General features: G+C 40.1%; 1 protein-coding gene across 1 annotated transcript in view; it reads right to left on the minus strand.

Annotated features, from left to right (window-relative positions):
• LOC131676646 (M-phase inducer phosphatase-like) overlaps positions 1 to 24,468 on the minus strand; it is a 183,961-nt gene that overhangs the window by 130,852 nt on the left and 28,641 nt on the right. Inside the window, exon 2 of the mRNA XM_058955859.1 lies at positions 10,875 to 11,103. Coding sequence (XP_058811842.1) covers positions 10,875 to 11,103 — 229 coding nt within the window. The remainder of the gene's footprint in view (positions 1 to 10,874; positions 11,104 to 24,468) is intronic.

Below are 24,468 nucleotides of genomic sequence, written 5' to 3' on the forward strand. Positions count from 1 at the left end.
CAAGCAACTGGGCCACACAGCCACTTATTGTGGCAATAAAAAACGGTGCGGCAAATGCGAGGGAGAGCATGAGGATGACGCTTGCGGTGGAGAAACTGAGAAGTGTATTTACTGCGGGGGCCCTCCGCATGCTCTTAAGTCATGCCCGGTGTACAAGCAGCGCGGGGATAAAATTAAGCGCTCCCTTAAGGATCGCTCGAGGCACTCTTATGCAGAAATGCTAAAGAATGCTTCGCCATCTGTCCCTTCCGAAAATTCCTTTGCTCTATTGGCTGGCGTTGAGCAAGAATCTGACGACCCACAAGAGGGAACATCATTGGTTAACCCAGGGGAATCCAGGAAGAGGAGAAATCTAGCCTCCCCTACATTGCCTCGTAAGGGTGCCAAGGTGTCGTCCACTCAGAGTGCGCCATCTACAACCAATAAATCCAACGGAAGTGATGCACAAAAGCCGAAGCAATTTGCTCCAGGACTTGGAAATATTAATTCTAACAAGGAGTACCCACCACTTCCAGGGACACCAAAAACCCCAAGTGTCCCCGTTTTTCAAACAGATACTCAGTCCAGTAACGGACTAATGAAATTTTCTGACATAGTGGACTTAATTTTCACAGCTTTCAATGTTACTGATCCTCTTAAAAGCCTTCTGATACGTTTTCTCCCTATAGTGCAAACATTTTTGAAGCAGTTGACTACTAAATGGCCCCTCCTTGCAGCGATCGTATCCTTCGATGGCTAAGTCATCGAACGAGGTCACCGATTCGATCACTGTTCTACAGTGGAATTGCAGAAGTATCCTCCCGAAAATCGATTCCTTCAAATTCTTACTAAACAGTTTAAAATGTGATGCTTTCGCATTATGTGAAACCTGGTTAACTTCTGATATAAATCTCAACTTCCACGACTTTAATATAATCCGTCTGGATCGAGAAAACCCTTATGGAGGAGTACTTTTGGGGATCAAAAAGTGCTATTCTTTCAACCGAATTAACCTCCCTTCGACACCAGGCATTGAAATTGTCGCTTGTCAAGTTTTAATCAAAGACCTTTGCATTGCTTCCATCTACATTCCTCCTAGAGCCTCGGTAGGGCACCGAACGCTTTGTAATATCACGGAATCCTTACCGGCACCGCGGCTAGTTCTGGGAGACTTTAACTCGCACGGTACGGTATGGGGTTGTCTTCATGATGATAATAGATCAACATTAATCCAAGATCTTTGCGACAATTTCAACATGACCATCTTAAACACGGGAGAAATGACGCGGATTCCTACACCACCAGCACGCGCAAGCGCGTTGGATTTATCGCTTTGCTCGACATCGCTACAGTTAGATTGCATGTGGAAGGTGATCCCTGACCCCCACGGTAGCGATCATTTGCCTATCGTGATTTCAATTGCTAACGGTTCAAGACCATCGGAAACAATCAATGTCTCGTATGACCTCACACGGAACATTGATTGGAAGAGTTACGCGACCGCGATATCCGTTAAAATCGAATCCACTCAAGAACTTCCTCCGGAGGAAGAGTACAGGTTTTTGGCTGGCTTGATTCTCGACAGTGCGAATCAAGCTCAGACTAAACCAGTACCCAGCGCGAATACCCATGGACGGTCTCCCACCCTGTGGTGGGATAAAGAGTGCTCAGAGCTGTACGCGGAGAAGTCCACTGCATATAAGGCCTTCCGGGAAGACGGGTTACCCGCTAGCTATCAACAGTACGCGTCGTTAGAAAGGCGAATGAAGAGTCTAATGAAAGCCAAAAAACGCAGTTATTGGCGCCGGTTCGTCGACGGGTTAACGAGAGAAACAGCGATGAGCACTCTTTGGGGTACGGCTCGACGTATGCGTAACCGTAATAGTACCAACGAGAGCGTGGAATATTCAAACCGTTGGATATTCGCTTTCGCCAAGAAGATCTGTCCGGACTCTGTCCCGGTACAGAAAACGTGCCGCGCCGCGTCTCCTCCCGATACCGCGAACGAAACACCGTTTTCGATGGTGGAGTTTTCACTTGCTCTCTTATCATGCAACAATAACGCCCCAGGGTTAGACAGAATCAAATTCAACTTGCTGAAGAATCTGCCTGACACTGCAAAAAGGCGCTTGCTGAACTTATTTAACAAGTTTCTTGAGGGTAACATTGTCCCTCATGACTGGAGGCAAGTGAAGGTCATCGCCATTCAAAAACCAGGAAAACCAGCCTCCGACCACAACTCGTATCGGCCGATTGCAATGCTGTCCTGTATTCGGAAGTTGTTCGAGAAAATGATCTTGTTTCGCCTCGACAATTGGGTTGAAGCAAATGGATTACTGTCAGATACACAATTTGGCTTCCGCAAAGGCAAAGGGACGAACGATTGCCTTGCGTTGCTTTCTACAGAAATCCAAATGGCCTATGCTAACAAAGAGCAGATGGCATCAGTCTTCTTGGATATTAAGGGGGCTTTTGACTCAGTTTCTATCAACATTCTGTCAGAGAAGCTGCACCAGCATGGTCTTTCACCGACTCTAAATAACTTTTTGCTAAACCTGTTGTCTGAAAAGCACATGCACTTTTCGCATGGCGATTTAACAACATCGCGATTTAGCTACATGGGTCTTCCCCAGGGCTCATGTCTAAGTCCCCTGCTCTACAATTTTTACGTTAATGACATTGACGATTGTCTTGCCAATTCATGCACGCTAAGGCAACTTGCAGACGACGGGGTGGTCTCTGTTACAGGGCCCAAAGCTGCCGACTTGCAAGGACCATTACAAAATACCTTGGATAATTTGTCTGCTTGGGCTCTTCAGCTGGGTATTGAGTTCTCCACGGAGAAAACTGAGTTGGTTGTTTTTTCTAGGAAGCGTGAGCCGGCGCAACTCCAGCTTCTATTAATGGGTGCAACGATCAACCAGGTTTTCACATTTAAATATCTCGGGGTCTGGTTCGACTCTAAAGGTACCTGGGGATGTCACATTAGGTATCTGAAACAGAAATGCCAACAAAGGATCAATTTTCTCCGAACAATAACTGGAACATGGTGGGGTGCTCACCCAGGAGACCTGATCAGGTTGTACAAAACAACGATATTATCGGTGATGGAGTACGGGTGTTTCTGTTTCCGCTCCGCTGCGAACATACACTTCATCAAACTGGAGAGAATCCAGTATCGTTGCTTGCGCATTGCCTTGGGTTGCATGCATTCGACCCATACGATGAGTCTCGAAGTGCTGGCGGGCGTTCTTCCGCTAAAAAATCGATTTTGGGAACTCTCATATCGATTGCTCATCCGATGCGACATTCTGAACCCGTTGGTGATTGAAAACTTCGAGAGGCTCGTCGAGCTTAATTCTCAAACCCGATTTATGTCCTTGTACTTCGACTACATGGCACAGAGCATTAATCCTTCTACGTATACTCCCAACCGTGTTCGTTTCCTAGATACTTCTGATTCTACTGTATTCTTCGACACATCCATGAAGGAAGAGATTCGTGGAATCCCGGACCATATACGCCCTCAAGTGATCCCCAATATATTTTATAATAAATTCCGAGAAGTCGACTGTGACAAAATGTTCTACACTGACGGATCAAATCTCGATGGGTCCACTGGCTTCGGTATCTTCAACAATACTATCACCGTTTCATTCAAGCTCAATGATCCCGCTTCAGTTTACGTCGCAGAGTTAGCTGCAATTCAGTACACCCTTGGGATCATCGACACTCTGCCCACAGATCACTACTTCATCATTTCGGACAGCCTCAGCTCTATCGAGGCTCTTCGTGCGGTGAAGCCTAAAAAGCAATTCCCGTATTTTCTGGGGAAGATACAGGAGTCCTTGTGTACGTTATCTGAAAAATCTTATCAGATTACCTTTGTTTGGGTCCCCTCTCATTGTTCTATCCCGGGCAATGAAAAGGCCGACTCATTAGCAAAGGTGGGCGCATTAAATGGTGAAATATACGAAAGACCAATCTGCTTCAACGAATTTTTTAGTATTTGTCGTCAGAGGACACTCAACAGTTGGCAAACCTCGTGGAGCAATGGTGAACTTGGACGATGGCTACATTCGATTATCCCAAAGGTATCAACGAAGCCTTGGTTCAGGGGGATGGATGTGGGTCGGGATTTTATTCGTGTAATGTCCCGACTTATGTCCAACCACTACACCTTAGATGCACATTTGCGGCGTATTGGGCTTGCGGAGAGTAGTCTGTGCGCTTGTGACGAGGGTTATCATGACATCGAGCACGTTGTCTGGGTATGCGCCGGGTATTTGGACGCCAGGTCTCAGTTAAAGGATTCCCTTCGGGCCCGAGGTAGACCACCCAATGTCCCAGTCCGAGATATGCTGGCAAATCGTGATTTCCCCTATATGTCCCTTATTTATACTTTCATAAAAACGATAAATATCCCAATTTAGCCCCTCTCTTTTTATTTCTCGTTTTTAGAAGTTTTCTCTTGCCGTGTGGAACCGATAAGCTTCAGACTGCCACTATGTAACCGCCGTCGCCCTTATCGCTACGGAATCTGAAGCGAGAGCGACTCGAGGTCCGAAGGATTCCCTTTGAAGGATTCCCCGCGGGTCCGAAGAATACCATCCGCCAATCCGACCTACTAGACTGAGGCGCAAATTTGTTTCGCTGATCTCCCGTTTGCCCGAAAGTTGCAAGTTTTGCTCTTCTCTACCGGTCACCATCTACGCCTTCTCTCCCCTGTCCTTGATACAACTACTTCTACACCGATTTTGGAAATGACCAAGCATAAGTATCCGATAAAAAATCAAATTTGTATTCCGTATTCCTAGTTTTAAGATAGTTGTAATTTCTACTCTTTGTTAAAACTATTGTCCCCCATCTTGTAAATAGAATTGTATCCCTAGTTTTAAAACATCTGTGAAATTTTTCAGAAATATTTGTTCCCCCTTTTGTGTACCAAACTATATTGTTAGTTTTAAGATAACTGTAAATATTTCCTAAAAAACTATTAGTATTGAATTCCTTGTTTTAAAATTTTTCATAAAAAAAATCTTTTGCCCCCTCTTTTATATATAGAATTTTTTTTTTCTAGTCTTAAGATAGCTGTAAATTTTTTCTCTTTTTTAAAAAAATATTTCAACATTGTAACCTCCTAGTTTTAAGATATTCAAAATGTAAAAACAAAAGAATTCGGCACCGCCAAGCTAACGCATTTGTGCCTATCAAATAAACGAAATGAATAAAAAAAAAAAAAAATTTAATCTTATGTTTTCACGAAAGTAGATTCAAAGTTAACTGACGCTTTGCAGCCATATAAAACACTTGTCCGTCTTTCAAACCAAAGAAATTTGATCATATCCCGTGTTCAGCTCAAACAGGATTTTATCTCTACCACATTTCTGATCTGTGGCGGCCCACAGGTCCTCCGGTTTGCTTAACCCCGGAAAACCACTACCAACGAAGCCTACACGAAAAAAATATTCTCCGAAGATCCGCCTTTGTAAGTCTTGTGACCTAACATTGGCAGTAATTCGACACTTTCCGTTCGCCAAATGTCGGTCAACGGCAGCGGGGTGGTCCGACCCGCTTCATTTGCATACCCATATAAGCCATATACCATCAGCATCATCACCATCGTCTACTCCATAACTTTGGGATATCGCAAACTTTCTGTCCCGTCCTTTCTGCGGTCGTCTGTCTTTAGGGACACCCACAAATTATCGGAAAATAAATATTGAACATTGGGTCGTATGATTTGGAAATCTGTCCGTTAGCCTCGGTTGCCATATGCCACTCTTCCAAACCGTGGCTATGCCACACGTTAGATTAAATTGTCCTTGATCCTTTTCCTGTGAGTCATTTAACAACTGTCTTACTTTAATTAGCTATCGGTGGAGTGACTAGCCGCTAATCAATAGCTGATTAATTAGAGCTTAGATTTATCGTTTTCGGTTTATTAGAGACAACCCCTACTTGACCAGCGGTGTGTTTTGGGTATTTTTTTCCCGATGTTTAGTTAAAAGATCCGATAAAAAAAATGTGTGCTGCAGCATGGAGCCGCTAGGGTTGGAAATTGTTTTTCTTAGTGAAGGGCTTTGAAGAGGATTGCTTTTCAGTTTGATATTGTGATTGCTTTTTTTTGTTTTCGGACTCAAATCTCCAAAGAAGATGCGCGTAAGTGTGCCCTGTACTTAAGTAGCGACTCAAGAGATCCGTTCGAATTTCGAGGGTTTTTCATGAAGAATTGCAGAGATGTAAAAAAGCGCACGTGGGGTTTAATAGAACAGTCTAGTGTTTATTGAGGAAAAGAAGCTGTTTCTAACACAGTTAGTTGTAAGAATAAAAAATACCATAGAACCGAGCATGGCATGAATCATGAATTAGTTCACGAGGATTGAATGGATTCGTGAAGTCCAAATTCGGTTTCGTAAAATAGTACACAAGAAAATATCCAGACTTCTGATTTTGTTAATTAATGTCCCTATAAATCTATAAATAAAATCATGAGTCAACCTTTGATTTTTAAATGGCCTTTGGGAAGACAAAGAGAACCAAGCGCTATTTAGAGATACATGCACTAAAATCGATATCGCATCCAACATAGCACCAGCAACAGCCACATTTGATTATTTTTGTGAACACAAATATCAAACGAAAGCAAATAAGTGGTCTTTAACTTGCCACGTTAGCGATAAGTTATCTAAAAATGCATTGTAACATGAAAAATACCGGAAAAAATTATGGCGCTCAGCTCGGTCTGGCTTAACGCAGGCCAAATAATGTTCATAAAGTTGTGAACTAGTTCAGGTACATAAAATCGATTTGATAATGACATTACGGAAACTGCGACTGAAGCTCGCAGCACAAAAATAAATATTTCCACTAAAAAAAGTGTTACGCGGGTGCTACTGAAGGAAAATTAAACATAATTATAAAACATATGATTTTTGTACATCGTCCTATTTTCGTAAAGTGAAAACGAGATTGTTCCAGAATTCGTAACACTTTATTCACGATTTTTGGATAAATCCGTCAACCTAATCCCGGCCCGGAGGGTCGAGTGCCATGTCCCATTCGACTCAGTTCGTCGGAATCGGAAAAAATCTGTATGTGCGTATGTATGTGTCAAAATATCACTGATTTTACTCAGAGATGTTTGAACCAATTTGCCCAAACTTAGTCTCAAATGAAAGGTACAACCTTCGCATCGGCTGCAATTGAATTTTGTGTCGATCTGAATTCCGGTTCCGAAGTTACGCGTTTAAGAGTGCGGCTAAACAGAAATTTCCCATATAAACTGTTACCACTTTGATATCAAAATGATGCAAAACTTTTTATGAAAATGGGTGCAAAATTACTTGGATTTAGCAGTCTAGATCACAAACCAAAGTCACTTTGCCATAGGTCACGACGAAAAGAGGAGTAACTAGAACAAATTCTTGGCCAATAACTAAAATATTTTTTTCGAGTTTTAATTTCGTTATATTTTTTAACATACCTAAAAATCTACTATATAACGTGGCAAAACAAGGAGTATGACAAAAATTGTTAAAGAATTTTTGCGTGGATGCCCAATGGTGATATTTTAGGGTTTTTTAAATCATTTTCATTACGCGTTTTTTAATCATTTTCATTATATATCCAGCAATATCGCTTCGTAGTGATGATGACTGTATTAAACAAGACAATATTATTACAAACCTAGTTCAACACAACTGTTTGTATAACTTCAGCCAAAACTAACTGAAAATAATAGACTTGCTGTGTATTGCACCAACTTGAACAAATTCCTTTCTTAAGCATTTTTTTCGAAATTTGTATGAAAGAAAGTTACATTATACGGCGAGATCCGGCAAAGTTGCTGAAGCAGTATTACAAAACAAGTATTCAGCTATCCAAAAAACATTCGAACTCTTCCGATCTTGTCCGATCCACAAATTTCAAGCGATTTTGAAAACTTGATTTTTTACGACTTTGAGGTACACCGTAATGCTATACGGAAAAATACTATGTTTGGAAAAATGTATCTCTATGAGAAAGTGCGCAGGCATCCTATATCCTATCCCTTTTCCGCTAATAATCTGTTATGCAACTGAAACAACAAATGTCTTTACAAGGATCACCTCGAAATTACTAGTATTAGAAAGGGTTTAGAAAAATGGACTCTGCACTGTTAGGCGGATAGATGGCAAATTGTTCCAAAAACTAGTTATTGTCTATTTTTAGTTCAAAATAAGGCATAATAACAACAATAGCAGCATCAAATTATTTTAGCCAGGATTCGCCCTGAGTTACTCCTCTGTGTGACGGCTCCTGTGTCCGTAGAAGCAGGAACTAAATAATGTTCAAAGGGGAGAACAAAGAAAAATTTATAAATCAATATTTGTTTATGCCAAATATCTTTAAAATTAAAATAAACGTCGAGATTTGATGTAAAAAAAATTGACAAAAATTTACTTACATATTTTGATTTGAGCACATTTTTTGCCTGTCTCACATAGAAAGGTCATGCAATCGGCTGGCGAGCCACTGTGTGTAGGTGCAAACTGTACTAAGAATGTAAACGACATTTCCACAATTACAGTAGGATTCCATTTTAGGCAACATTTTTTTCAGTTGCCAAAACTGAAACAGTGCCAAAAATGAAACCATATTTTAAAAGCTTTTATTTTCAATTTGTGACATTAAAAATGTTGCAAGAATTTTTAATTATATAAGAATATGTGACATGGAATGAAATTATAGGAAAATATCAGCAAATTTAATTTAATGCGCATAAAATATAGTAAATATGACTCTCATGTTTGAAAATAAAGTCCAAAAGTGAATGCGCATTAAGTATTTTTTTAAAAGATTTACTATGTACAACAGCAATGTTGCCAAAAACGGAACTTATTTGTTGCCAAAAATGGAGCATGCCAAAAATGGATTGTGCCAAAAAGGAATCTTACTGTAGGGGAACATGGGGAGACTTGACCAGGTTTTCAGCTAAAACTGCATAAATCTCTAAAAAAGCCTTCAATCCCCCAAAAATCATTCAGATATAATGCACAAAGTTATTGCGCGTCTTCATGATTATTTGCAGAATTTTTAATTTAATTTTTGAAAAGTTACAAAAGTTTTTCTGTGATCGTTTTTTCTGGTCAAGTCTCCCCATTGCGGGGAGACTTGACCAAGGCGTGGGGAGACTTGACCAAGAGAATTTTGAAAAATCATGACAAAAAATAATGACATAAAACATACTGTAATTATTTTTTTCCATATTGTCGAGATCCTTAGGTAGCAGTAAAAAATATAAAAGGGTTGCATTTGATAAATTTTGATTTTTTTAAATGCATTTCTTTTTAAGGATTAACTGTACTGCTTGCAATGCATGTTCACACGTCACAAAATCAGTCCTACTATTGCTAACTTTGCTTACAAATTTTAAAATATAAAGACCTATGTTTGGGGTGGAATTTTTTTATGGCGTGATTAACATTAACAGTAGATACCAAAGCATAATAAATATTAGAAATTTTGTATCTTTCTTCAGCTGATCGCCACTTGGTCAAGTCTCCCCATAAAATCTTGATCAAGTCTCCCCAACATTAGTTATTGCGTTCAATTTCATGCGAATTCTAGTAATAACTATTCCAATGTTCCAGTTTATGTAAAATCATTCCACTGCTTCACAAGGATTAAGATGGTATATTAGTCCTTTAATAGTAATTAGTAGTCGAGTAGATATGTCCATACAAAGTTTGATAAAAAATTACATCATTTAATGCAAATTTATTAATCATGTAGTATTTGCTGCAAGGAAAGGATTTTTTACCCCAAACTTTCAAAATTACCTTAAGGGATCGAAACAAGTATAAAAATATTTTTGAAAAAAAATTAAGAATCGAATAGAAGACGCCATAGCCGAAAATAGAATTTTGCGCTTGTTCAAGTCTCCCCATGTTCCCCTATATTGAACACAACCAGCTATAGTCATAATTTTAAGAAATGAGAAAGGCACCATTGCACAACTAGGTGGATTAAAATAGGTTTTTTAGCCTGTACACGATGACGAAGTCGACCGATCAATCGGCACACTGCGAGTTGTTTCCTTTCCACAAATACTGCCACTAAGCTGTTGAACAATAAAAACACAGCCAAAACAGGCAGTCCACGGCGACCTGCCAGTCGACCACGCCGGTGCGCACAGGTTAACCATTGACCGTTAGTTAGTTAGGCTGGTGCACAGTATGAAAAACCACAAAACATAAAAAACGCCCATAGGCCTTCTCGGTCTCCTCGATGCACCACCATCAAGGCGTAATGCAATAACCTTCTTAAGGCAGTGGTCTGTCAGAAATTCTTTAAAACTGATGCACAAATATGCTTGCTGATGTTTGTAAACGTTTTTACAACAATTAGAATCAACTATCGATTTTCATCATCCCACCTCTAAAATCGACCTAATTTCAGGCGCTCTAGAAAAAATAAAACATCATCCGAACAAAAGATAACTTGCCGATCGTGCGTGTCATGCCCTTTTAAATTTAAAACCCTGCTGTCGGAGTGCGGAGAATCAATTTTTCAAAATTTCAACCACCCCCGACCTTCGGATACCGACATGACCATGGCAAATCCCGGTGCAGCCTAGATCATGCACTTGTGCGCCGTGCGGTTCGATTCTTGTTTTTTTTTTGCAAACGAAAATCCCGCGCAGCATGATGTTGAACCCAAAGTTGAAAAACGACTTCCATTTAATGATTGTTTTGTTACGGAACAATTTTCGGGACCTTTAAACAAAGCACTCAGATATTTGGCGCCAGGTCTGATCTCTGAGCTACGCAGAAAAAACGAAACGAAACCCGATGCCTGATTGTGCAATTTCTCCGGATCGATTATCGACCTGTCACACAATACGCACTTACCTGTTGTCTTCGTCTTTGATGAGTTCGTCCATGCCGTCGAGACTCCTGACGCCACTGTCCCCGCCGTCGATGGTTCCGTCGTCAATCCCTTGGTCGACACTTGCATCATGCTGGAGGTGCTCCTTCAGAAGCGAACGGAACTCCCGCTGCTGGTGATCACCGTCGCCGCCACCACCGTCACTGTCGGTATCGTTGGTATCCAGCAGGGACTTCAGGTCGGTTGATTTCACTGAATAGTAAAACGAAAAGTAAGAAGAAAGTGATCAATTCTTCAGACGACGCAGCATGGTTGGAACATACATTGATAACAGCACTCGAACTGATTGGATGAATGAGAACTATTATGCGACATCGGTGGTTTTCCGGTTAAGATTGTGCCGTAACAATCGGGTGTGCTCTGTTTACCCTGCTGCCTAGTCGAGAGATCCCCGGAATGTGTACAGGAATGTTTGTTCAGAAAGGTAAACAGTATGTGGTTTGAGCTTGCTTGGTGAATTTTATCAAGAAAATTGACATAAAATGTTGTAACGTTCAAAAATCAAGTATTCTAGCACGGGACGAATCTCATGAATCTTTGTTACGGGACTGCTTTGGATGGATTTTAACCAGATTCGTGCACATCACATAAACGTTGGAAAGAAATAAGGAAGTGTGATGATCGATTGTAGAGTCTATACATTTTTTCATTTAGATTCATTGCAATCAAATTAGCATAATTTTCTAAAGTTTTTAGCTTTCGCTGTCATTCTCTTGTTCCGATCCTAAGACAAAGCTCAAAAAGTTGTATTTTTGTAACACGTGCGCAGCACAAGACCCAAGCCCTGTTGTCACGTCAGGCTCAATTTCCGAGATAAAAAGCAATTTTATTATATGTTTTGTAATATATTCTTTTTACGGAGTTCACTTCCTTTCGAACCTTTTTCTACGCATTCGAATACAAGGAGTGGGTGTCCTCAACCGTGTAGTATTACTTCAATTTTTGCTTCTTAGCAAGCAGAAAGCGACACAGGAAGTATGGAAATGATTTTCGTTGTCGCATTTACACCGTAACGTAACGAATAGGAAAAGTTTAACGACTGCGTACAAACGGTCAGATTTCCCCCCACACACGATTCGTGTTTCTTCCTGTGCTGGCCGTTAGAAGAAAAACCGTTGTCGGTGGCAATGTTGTTAATGCACCTGACCGGACTAAGCCTCAAAAAGAATCCCGAAGGGGTCAGGCAAGCCATATGGACGAGAACGAGTGCGCGCGCTCGCGCCACTTCACACTCCCGTGCACAATTCCGGTAAAGTCATTTCCATTTTACCCCCCTCGTGTTTTGCGTTGCTGCACTTGTTGCCACGACTGGGGGAGGAGGATAGATCGTCATACTTGAAGGCACACGGGGCAGGAGTCTCTGGTCGCGAAAGGAACCTGTCTTCGCGATCATCGTAACAATGGAACATTCTATGCTTGCACTACATGCTACGCTTTACACCACACTGTAATGGCCTTCGTTTTGGCTGTGGCAGGAAGAGGAATGCGGTTGCAGCGTGCTTCATATAACCCTGCTGACAATAATTAGAGACGGCTCGGAGCGACCGAGGAAGGAATTCGAGAGGGCAAAAAAATTGTAAAATTAAAATTACAAATTTTACACTAGAGTGAGTTCTAGCTAGAACTGCGACATTAATTCACCGGTGGTTGGCTTAATGAGGGTTGGTTGTTCCGATCGCGGGAATTGGAACCGATAATATATATTGTTGAAATAACTAGTTATCATGGTGTTGTGTCACTTGGATAGAAGAGTAATTAGTTTAACAGCGATTTAACCGAACCAATCAGTATTTGAAAAGCAGCTTGTAAAACTATATTCCAAGTTAGCATTCCGCAAACAAAACGACAACTTCAGAAGTAGGGTAAAGAGTCTAGGAAGGGTGCTGCACTATTACATGAATTACGCGACCTATAATCGAAAACTAGAATCGATACACCAAATATCGCCCTGCCATTTGAGCCAATGCGTTGAACAAAAATGGCAGACGCTGCTCTAACCATCAAATGGGTCATATGGCAAAAATAGGCTCTTTACCCTATAATAAAAAAGCGCAAACAGAGCCACCGCTAAACGAATCAGATTCGGAAGTACGATACCAACCAATCCTTTCAAACGGCAACAGCAAAGGATATCTAACCGCCGAAAGGTAAAGTGTTCACTTCCTCGATCCGACCCGAGCATAGACAACATTCCGACAACAGGCTTTGCCCTAGCAACAAACAACACCTTCACTTTCGTCTTGCGAAGACAGGAAAATCCGCCTCCCTTTTTCTGGCGGAACTAAAATGAACAATCCTTTATGAACAATAGAATCTGGTGAATCTACAAAAAAGAGGATTGACAGTTTAAAGCACAGAAAGATGATGACTTCCTCAACACGTGCGCCGTTTCAAGTTCTCCAAAATATCGGTTGGAAATCTCAGAACAAATCCTATGTATAGTTCGAATTACGTTATTTCACCAGTTTGACCCAAGAGTAGTAATAAATAAATGTAGGTCATAATTTCAGGTGAAAAAGAAAACAACCTAAATATGAAGGACCACCGGCATCCGCTTGTGCCGTATATAATTCTGATAAGGTTCAGTCTATGTATTCATTCATGAAATATGACTTTGTCCCGTCACGACTATGACTTTGAACAGATAAAGGATGAGGTGAGTCTTACTTTTAGCTGCATGTTTCATATGAACCTTAGCTCTTGATAGCATTCTGACCTGATTTGAGAGATGTTTCCTGATCGGGAAGTTGGATGATGAAAGGTTCCCAAAATATATGTACTGCCAATTCCGGTGGAAAGATTCAGTTCTCGTGCACTTTTTAAAATAGACGTATTTAACTATGAAAAATTCTCCTTGCTTACTTTCTGTTTTGATTATAACAACACCATTACAAAATGCTTCGAAAAAAATATCGCATTCAGTGTCATGGAATATGGAAATACTTTGAAACTATGAACATTTTCTCCAGGACGTCATTTGCAGGTACCTTTTTTAATAGCACTATTATTTGCAACAAAAAATTGGTGTAAAGCGCATATTCATCCCAATTTTTCGCCAATATCAGAAGTTTCGTGGAAAAATACCTTAATTTATTTGTACCTCGTGTGAAGTTATTTCTCTCAAATAAAATATTTAGCTGATCCATCTAATAAAAAAAGGCTGATCCGATCAGAAAATATATTCAAAACCAGCAGCTCCATGTTGAGGACTATGATGAGGAACCCCACGCTCGCTAAAGAGATATTCAGTTCTTTTACAAAATATGAAATTACATTTTACAATTAAACTATTAATAATGTGTTAATGAACTGATTTAAACGATCTTTAGCTTCAGTATTTCCTAATCGATTAATTGCTAAACAAATCAAATTAGTTATTAAATTACAATGTTTTTACCGTGCAAACTTAGTGCATGTTCTGCAGCGTTACTGAACACAGCTGCTCGAGAATTCGTGGCAGAACATTTCGATGGTATTTGGTCAATTTAATCGAAAACACCTTTGCTCATCTAATATATTGCATATAATGATCCAGCTACTCCAGGGTAGTATACGGTAATATCTAATCAAGTGAAAAGCGTTATATAATAAATACGTCTCTGTAACAGTGGGTTCAGAACCTCTCCGAATTAAGATTTAATCAAAATCAGTCGGATAGCGCGCGAGCAGCACAGCGAGAAGATGCATTCCATAAATATTTACCACTTCTTTTGATAGATCGAATTTTCAAGCCTAAAAAACAAACATTGACCTTAATATGCGAAAGCATTACACGTATTCAAGTGGTATGACGATGTAGGCTTTATTGCATATGTAGGTGCCTCATATGTACGTGGTATTCTTGTAATAGTTATATGTAGTTGTATGTACGGTAGAGCTATCACCTTCCATCTCCAGAGCTAGAAATGTTTAGATTTCTAGATACCATGAACATTTGTGTAAATATATGAATTTTTCGGCCAGTGCGAGATAGATTGTATACACATATGATTATTCTTTAGTGGCGACTTGTATAAGACTTGGACTATATACCTAAAAACAACAAAATCTGCATTTTACAGAGTTCAAAGTATTATTAGCAATTACTACCTATTAGAAATGATCACCGATTGAGATTTTTTCCCTGAATTTCTTTTAAAGAATATAAGTTTTTCGTAAACAAATATCGAACGAGCTGAAAAATAAATTCCCGGAATTGAAACTCTACCCCAGTATAGCGCTTTGTTTAATAATTTCAAGGTTTTGTATTAAAATTTGAATTAGCATACACAGCCGTTCTCTTTGATGCTTAATATGAAACACTTTTAGTACTATCTTTTAAATACATAGAGCAGCACAAATACTTAAAGGATAGCCATAGAACTGGAACAAATAATTTTTTTTTCCTGAAAGCCTGATCAATAGCGCACTTTTTTTTTCTAAGGTGACTTTTTCCGATCTTTTACCGCATTGTGTATAAATGGTTCAGCGAAAAAGTACATACACCAACCCTGTTCCAATTCGGACCACCTATTTTGGCCAAAGTTATTCCTATTTGATTTTCACTAAATTTCGAATTGTGAAAGGAAAAGTTTTCTTTGATAGATAAAACTAAGAAGTGAATATACAATAAAAAGTAAGAGCTGGGCCCAAAATCCAAAAAATAAGTTATGAGCTATAACGCGAAATCTCTCAACCGATTTGCGAAAACTTATGTTTTCCTAAAAGCTCGATCGACTTGACACACTTTCCTCTCAAAGGGTTTTAAAATTTTCAGTTTTATATTATAAAACTGTTAAAATTGTGAATCTAGAACATATGTGTTTGTACTGAATACTCTAGTAATAAACGTGTTTCAAATGAAGGAACAAAGAAAAAGACAGCTTGTATAAGTTTTAAGGTTCGATACAGAACTGTTTGAAATAATAAATCACACAGCGCTCTCTGGGGATGTGATCTTTTCCGTTAAGCACAAACCCAGTTGAATCCGCCCTTGCTTTAGAAATACCCACAGAAGCATGTTGTCAGATGCCTTAAAACATATTAAACATTTGTGTCAATAGGCTCATTACCATAAGTACTTACACACCGCCAAAACATTTTGACACGAGAATTACCAGCCCAAAGCACACACAAGCATAACAATAAATTATTTTTTCCCAACGCAAACTCACAAGCAGCACACACACACGTCGCACCCTGCAGTGTGTTGAACTCAATACAAACCCACCCTACTCGCCGACATTGCGAATCGAATTTTGCACACAACAAACGGGTGCAAATTCGTAGACGAGTGTTCAACCGCTTATTGCACCGTCCGAACGTTATAATCATGATGTCGCTCGTTTGGCATGCGTACGACGAATGATTCAATTGAGAACGAGAAATCTGCGTTTGACGGACAACTGATATGGTGTAAAAACGCAAAATTATACGTGTCGCAGTTTCTTTGACGACAAAGGGCCGTGCTAGCAACGCCAGGTGTTTCGGTCGGATAGTACGGACCAATCATGGCGCAAGTAATTACTGCTTTTACAATATCCATTATTTCTGCTATTTGCCCTTATTGTACATTCTTCGGAATTAGTTACAAAATTGTTTGTTTATATTTCCAAGCAGCGTAAAAATCTAATTTTTCATTCAGTACAGCATCAACATCTGCCATGTTTAAGTCAAAAACTATTTTCTATAACTATAGCAATTGTATAACTGATAAATAAGAGAACCCGAATAAAAGAGGTGTGAACCGATACAGGAATACGATCGTAAACAGGATTGTTGTTCTCAAAACCGACATTTCTTATGATGATTTACTGATGGTTTCTTAAACTATATTTAAGAATAGAGGTAAGTTTCAAAATATTGGCCTATTGCGACAAGATCCTACGGATTGCGCTAGCAAGTAATCCTGGAGACAGATCATCATACCTCAACTGCACTATCCTCCATATAGACAGGAATCTTGACCTTTACATTATCGTGTTCAACAAATTGTTTCGTTTTGTTTTTGTTGTAAACATCATCAGATTGTCGAATTGTACCAGAGCGACATTTCGCACATGTTGGAACTGAATAAGTAGAACTTTGTTATTGGCAATACGCATTTCCTCTTTTAACAAGTGCTTCACTTAAGGATTTGAGTCAATCACTGGTGTAAAACAACGCTTAAAGGTGCTCAGGCTGGGTCATCTCGATTCTAGACTTTGTATTGTATGTCTATAGCTCAGTACATAGAAACTGAACGTGACGGTTTATTGTTCATTGCTCTACTAGGAAATTTTTGAATGCTTTTTATGACTGCTGTCGACGTTGAACGAAACCAGACTGGCATAAAATGATGCTATTCTCTGTAGAAGAAAATTTATTGTGATAGCTATACACTGTAAGAAGTTAATGATTAATCGTATTTTCATGTTACAGCGGTAACTGGAAATCAAATCAAAACATTTCAATAATGTTCTGCCTACAATTACAGATTAAGCTAATTGAGTTTTCCAAACCATTACCATTTAATCGGAACGCGCCGTCAAATTTTTGGCGGGAAATCCATGGTCGACGTAGGTAAAATTTACATACAGTGCCGATTGGGAGCTCTTATCGCGGAGGTTCCGTTGCACGGTGTTTACTGAGTTAGAAACTCACCGCCACCGACTGACTGAGTGTTGAAAATGCAACAAAGTTCACATCTACATAGGTCGTTAAGTTATTATACTTATTATGTGAATGAAACATGGATTTAATTGATCGGAGCCACCCTGGCCTAAATCCGTCGCCAAGTAACGAATTTACTCAGGGAAAAATAATTACAGCGATTATAGAGGCGAACGGTTATAATTTTTTTGATACAGCTTTTTTTTGTTCCTTTGAATGTGACTCCATTATTTATATTACGAGTTTTGTCTTCTGGGATGTGAGACAAACAGTTTTTTCCATAACGTGTTTTCCGTGCGACAATTTTTGGATTAATGTCCTTGAACAAAGTAAAAAAACTTAGGAGTAGGGAAATGAATAGTTTATGCACTCATGCCGGTTGCTTTCTTTGATACTTCTCGGTCGTCATCATCGCGAGAAGGGAGGAAATTCCAAAAATAGCAGCATCTTGGTGAGGGGTAAGGAATAAAGAATCATAAAAAACTAACCCTCAGGGCTCAGGCTGGGATGTGTTGACTGAAAAACTAAATATTTTGCTTTGGCCCGGGCAGACGCTTTTTCCGAGGGAAATTTTTTTCCTGATACGATTCCTGCTTAGGATGGTAAATCGTTTTACCGCCAATTCCAGGTTGCCCCATGTCAGACGTGTTTCTTTTCATGACCGAAATAGATCCTCGAGTCATTTGCATTCGGTGCTATCATGAATTGCATCATCTAAATAAAGCAATAGATCTCTGTCGCTTTTTTTATTTTCCTAAAGGATCACTGTGATGTTGAAAAAATTGCAAGAAAGGCTTTTCATATTTTTTTTCCACGATCATCTCAAGTAACGGCAGTTGACAATTTTAATTATATCACGTTTTTTATGTACTCTTCAAGAAAAAACCCACTCCTAACAACTTCAAACCTTCTCGAAAATCTGGGCCGGCATTAGTTTGATGTGGTTTACCCGAATATTCGGTGAAAAAAATCCAACGCCCAAAGATCCCGTTCTTCCAGTTTTCAAGCAGCACGTGAGACCCCGAGGTTATACATAAATTAAACTAATCTACACAGAACAAATTCCGGATCCTGGCTCGACAGAATCCGGAATGGTCCGTCTTGAGTCGGGGATGCTGCGTGACAAATCCTCTGTTTCTGTTAATTTCGGCTGAAACCGTGGGGTGATAATGGCGATTACGCAACTCAGTGCAGTTTCTTTCAGCGGCAAAGGGTCCTTAAGAACAACACACAGCACCACTAGTGAACCAAATCCGAGAGGGGTTAACTGGTTCTCGAGAGATAAATCGTTGTTTGTTTTATGAAGGAAATAGAATTTTTGACGATTTCCAGAAACAATGCACCCGGAGTTAGTTTACATAATACTGTCCATCTGTATATCAGGATTCGGAATTTGACAGGCGGAACATGTTGATTAAGTGATCATGTTGACCCTCGACTTCGCTGGTCAAGCGAAAATGGAACCATGAATAGTGGAGAAATTGACGGTGGTGATTCTATTTTGCGATGAAATAGTGGACTCCTGGGAAAAATCATTACGGTCATTTGTGGGGAAATTAATTACGGTTTAGGTGGTCAGTGGAAACTTCTAACGACATAAATTTCTGCAGAAGATTCACAGAAAGGCAACGCGTGATTTTATTAATCTCAGAGCCTTTTCAATATCAACGAAAACTTTCCCATCACAGAATATAAAAAAAATCAGTGCACCGGTGAAAGGCGTGAATCTATTCACGCAAAATTATCTGAAATCTATACACAATAATCAAACCGAAATTTAATTGTTACAATTTGCCTAACGAACACAAAGCAAATGCAAAACAGCTTCCCTGCCAACCGGCATCAGGCAGCCATAATTCACTTTCACCGCATTGTTCGATTTACACCTTTCAGGCAATAGGTTCTCAATTTTCCCTCAAGCAGCAACGCTGCAGATTTAAGAACTGAAACTAGGCATCACCACGATTGGTTCGATTAGCATAATCACACCCTTCTCCCTACCGTTGAATTTCACTGGCAAATCTACGCAATCAAAGCGACGGTTGTTTGCTGTTTTTCGCCTTCGATTCTTTTACGAGAGGGAAATGCAAAAATTTTGATCGATTCCGGATTAATTACGGCCAATAAATAAGGGTGACGCGGGAAGGATCGGCAACTTTCTCAAAGAAGGCATTAATTTATTCATATTGTCGCCTTCGGGATATTTGCCAAAGATGGGAAGATGCAGTTTTCGCTGCTAGCTGGTGGCTTGATTTATGGCGTAAAATTTCGTTCCATTGTTGGGCGAATTGCCTGCACGAAGAAGATGCGATTTTCAGTTTTAAGGGAAAACTAACCGAATTTGATCCGAAGGGGAAAGCTGGGTTTGATTTATCTATTCTACGATGGAACCCATTAGAACTTGGGATAGAAAATTTGTCTTTGGTTTCCCAGGGATATGACGCAAGAATATGACGGGGAGAATTTGCGACGCAATTTATAGATTAATGAAGGATCCGTGATTGAGGGATGCATTGAGGTATGACTGTGACGACGCAGAACTGGTATTGATCGGTTAATCGGTTGTGCAAGAAAAGATGAAGCGATAGTTTTAGTGAATAACATGGAGTGCCATAGCTTTAAACGAAATCCGACTAGTGCTAAACATTACTGTAGACATATTTCTGTGTATCCAAGTTAATTACCTATTTATAATTTTCTTCGTAGACGTCGAAATATAGCAAAGTACATAGTAATTATTTGACTTGATAAGCAATCAAATAGAAGAACACTGGTGCATTTATCACCAGGCATCCCAAATGAACATCGTACACAATGTTCGCTCTGGTTCTGTGCTCATATTAAACCCATACTTCGTGTACGAACTCAAACACGCTATTTCGTACCAAAACACCTGCGCATGTTCGCCTGCACAACCGAGCCCCATGTACGTACACGATGTGAGTACACATAGGTTCGTGGCACCAGTTTTCTCTTTCGCATTCTTCATCATCAGTAGCGTTGACTATTTTTGTCTTGTGCGAATTGTTCTCGTGTACGCTCCCGGTGTACGTACACGGGTGTTTGAACTAGAGTCTGTACATTGTTCGCTTGAGTTCGATGTTCGAGACGAACCTGTACATCGAAACGAAGCATGTTTGAGGTTCAACGCGTTCACGAAATTTAGTACACATTGTCGATGTTCATGGGAAGTCTGTTTATCACACAAGAACGAAAATTATATCTGATCTGCAATAAAGAATTTTACCAAATCAGTATTCATTTTCTTGCGGGACATCATATAGGACTAGGGGTTTGCTCAAAAGCACAAATAGTTTTTTTGTTATTATAGCTAGCGTCAATCCAGTGCTAGCTTAGCCCTATCATTACGTCAGAGTCGGATTCTTATGAGACGAAGTTAAAACTCAAATTCCATAGCTAGTTTTAAAATGGTACGACTAATCTACGTGAAACGTGCCGTGTTTGCATACTTGGGAATAGTGCCATTGAAGCATTCTTTGCGTTTAAGCTTACGACTCGCAATATTTGTGCTGTAATTGTTTATCTGATTATTGACGGCATTGATAGAAAATACGTCAATTTTTCGGCATATTTGAATGATTACCTTCTGATGATGTTAAAAGGGTTGTATCCCATAACGTATGTGACGGAAGGATTTTTAGGAGATATTCTTGTCTCCTAGCGTTAAATCACAAAAATGTGACCTCCATCGGCAACATGATACCTTTTAACTTTCCGATTTTGAAGATCACGTTTACGATTTGCATCTCCTGGGTGCTGCGTTATTAATTAAATATTAATAAGACATCATGCATGTGCCGGGTCAGGGAAACTCGATTTAAAAAAAAGTTGGCTTCACTCCACCCATAATTTCGAGGGACTCAAAAGTTCGCCAGATGCTAAAACTGGAAAACTGTGAAATTCTATTGTTCCTTACATAGACAGTTTGAAACAATTGGAAAGGGATATTACTATGAAAATGCGGTATATTATGCCAAACGATTTCCGGTTCATGCTAAAGAACGATGTGATGTAGTGGTACGACCTGATTTTTATTACGTTCATTTCACACGGGTCAATGCATTAGCTTAACTAAGCCATGGATCCTTTAATATTTACAATGTGTAAATAAAAATAAATACACGAAATTCAATTATATTTCCATCGGATCTTGTTTACGCGAGTTGTTGCTTCGCGTAATGATCTTCTTTCTTGTTCACAGCTTTTACAGTTTGGATTGTTTGTGGAACCTACTTTGTCGTCGTCGTTACTTGCTGTTGATTGGGAAGTAGTAGACGCACCCCAATTTACCCTGATAATAGGCAGTGATGAAGTTTTATTGGACTCAATGCAGATGCTTGATCTAACTCTCTGCTCCGACATTATTACGCATCAGTTGGCTAAATGGCTACTGCTTAAGGAGCTGAAACCTTCGTTACCTAGTTACAAATAGATATTTTTCGATCATTTTTCAACATTTCGAATAGTTAGTGTGAAAAAGGCACTTTTCTGTAGCGTTGATTGAAGGTTTTCATGAACGTTATTGTTCTCTTCTGGTTTATTATCGAATAAAGCCTCGATTATTAAAGGTGTTTCTAGATATACCATGGGACGACAAGTAGTCTCCAAATGTCTACGAATTTTCGACGAGACTAGCCAGTTGTTTTAGGCATTCACATATGTTGTGTGAACTGATTGGATTTTGTGTCTAACTGGCGCCAATTTGGTGTCAGCTTAGATTTCTCGTCAAGTTGGTGTCAGTTACTGACAATCGCTTTCTTTTTTTTCCCTTAGATGAAAAAAATGCATAGAACAGCCTTATGTTGAATTAATTACTCTTGGTCAAGCTTCAACCAGGAAGGATCCCTTTGCCAATTCGATCGCTACTTTGGCACCGTCTTCGACGCCGAGAATTGACTGCGAAGTCAGTCCGCAACGGGATTGTAATACGAAGCCTTTACTCGGCACTTTTGAATAATTCTGACAACTAATTATTGTTCCAAAAATCGCAACCAGTTTCTTAAAACTCACAGGTTAAACCCCATCAATCATTGTGCGATACGATGGTCGGAAGCTCTCAAACAGGAACCAAAAGGTTCGTGGGAAACCCATGCTTCAAACATACACACTCGAACTGATTTTTATTCAAATGAAGTTGGCAAAATTTAGCTAGCCCATCTCCGGGTCCGGGTCTAATGCTGCTCATGGGAAGGATACAATCAGAAGGAAAATCCGATCAACTGGTTTTCTGGTGTGGCATAAGTTGCAGCCGTCCCAGAACTGGGTTTCAAACCAGCTGTGCCACAATCAATCGAAGACGTTGTGGCGGCGCGTGGCTAATGTTCTGCATCTAAGGAAACCAGAAAGAAATATTGCATTTGGACGGCAAGACCCGATAGAAGAAGGGGAAAAATTTATTGCCAATCTTCGTTTGCTATTGACAGCTCTCTCCCCTTTTAACTTTTCGAAAAGAACACAATTATCTGCAGTCAGCCAAAGTCGCAATCAACCAGTACTGGCCCGGCGCTAAGATCTGCAGTTTCTTTTGCCGAATCATCACAATAATAACACATTAATCTAATGATCAGAAGAAAGGAAGCCTTAACGAAGGAAAGTGAATCATTGAGAATCGAATCGACACAGTCGGAGTACTTTTTGATGTCGAATGAAAAGTATCTAAAACCATCCTTGGGCTTGTACCGAACGAGAAAGTCATGCTCAGTTGGAACACGCTTGGGACGAATTTCATCCTTCGCCTCATTCTACCTGATGATGGGTAGCTGATTCGGGACACCTAGGCTTGTCTGTTAAGATTCCCTCCGATTTTTCTTCACGGAGCGCGCACATTCGTTTCAACCAGCGTGAGGAATCCCGGAGGGATATCCCACAGCCGAAGAAAAAAGGAAACGGAAGAAATCACAAGAAACCGTTACAAAACGGGATCTTCTTCCGAGCCCGAATAAACACCGGGCACTGGGATATGTAAAAATTTCGGGGTGGGACAGGATTGACCGCTCTGATTGAATGTGTGCATAATCAGATAGGTGTATCACAAGCGCAAAAAAGGACATTTTCCGTTCGCTTAGACAGGGCGAGAACGGTTCCGGGACGATGAACTGCTCCGTGTAATGAATGATGGTTTAGTAGTAAAATTTGTTCATCACTTTAACCGAGGCACATGGCGTTGAGGAACGAACACCGATGATAATAAATTATTCCTTGTGAGGACCTTGGACAGCTGACGGGCAAAATTTGTGATTTTTAAAATACCTATCAAAGAGGGGTAGTTTTTCATGTCTTTGTCATTGTGGCAGCAAAACGACCATTTGGTATAAAACACATTCGCTCTAGCTATCTAAAAGCAATTTAGTAATTATCGAATTTTTGTGGGTACTGCAAAACAACCGTTAAAAACAGTATGATTCATCCCGGTCTGGTTCCGAAATCGATACGAACACAACATCAACTCGACATTTTCCCTAAATCAACCACCCCTAGTTGGAACCCATTCATGACCTCCCTCAAACATCATCGAAAGAACAGGAGCGAAAATGGACTGCAATTAGGTACCAACACAACGCCGACGTTGACTAAAACAAAACTTCCCGCAGAACTGTAACACACCTTCACTAGTTACAACGAGAGTCCCGTCAAGGGGTGAACGAAACTTCGCGCCCGCTTAGCCGACGTCGAACGACAATAACATATGGTGCAAGGACCTTTTGCTGGTAATAGGGCAGGATCCTTCAGGCGCACCCTTCGTTCGTTCGGTGTGTGAACGTGTTTCTATACATAGCCATCACGCAATGTAGAGTTCCAGTCATTGAACGGCGGCTTCGTCAGCGAGGTCCTTCCCCGCATATGTGATCCGTGCATTATTTTTTTCCACATTCCGCCTTTACTTTCCACCAGCTGGTCCCACACTTG

The sequence above is a fragment of the Topomyia yanbarensis genome, chromosome 1 (assembly GCF_030247195.1).
Source record: "Topomyia yanbarensis strain Yona2022 chromosome 1, ASM3024719v1, whole genome shotgun sequence".
NCBI classification, from domain to species: Eukaryota; Metazoa; Arthropoda; class Insecta; order Diptera; family Culicidae; genus Topomyia; species Topomyia yanbarensis.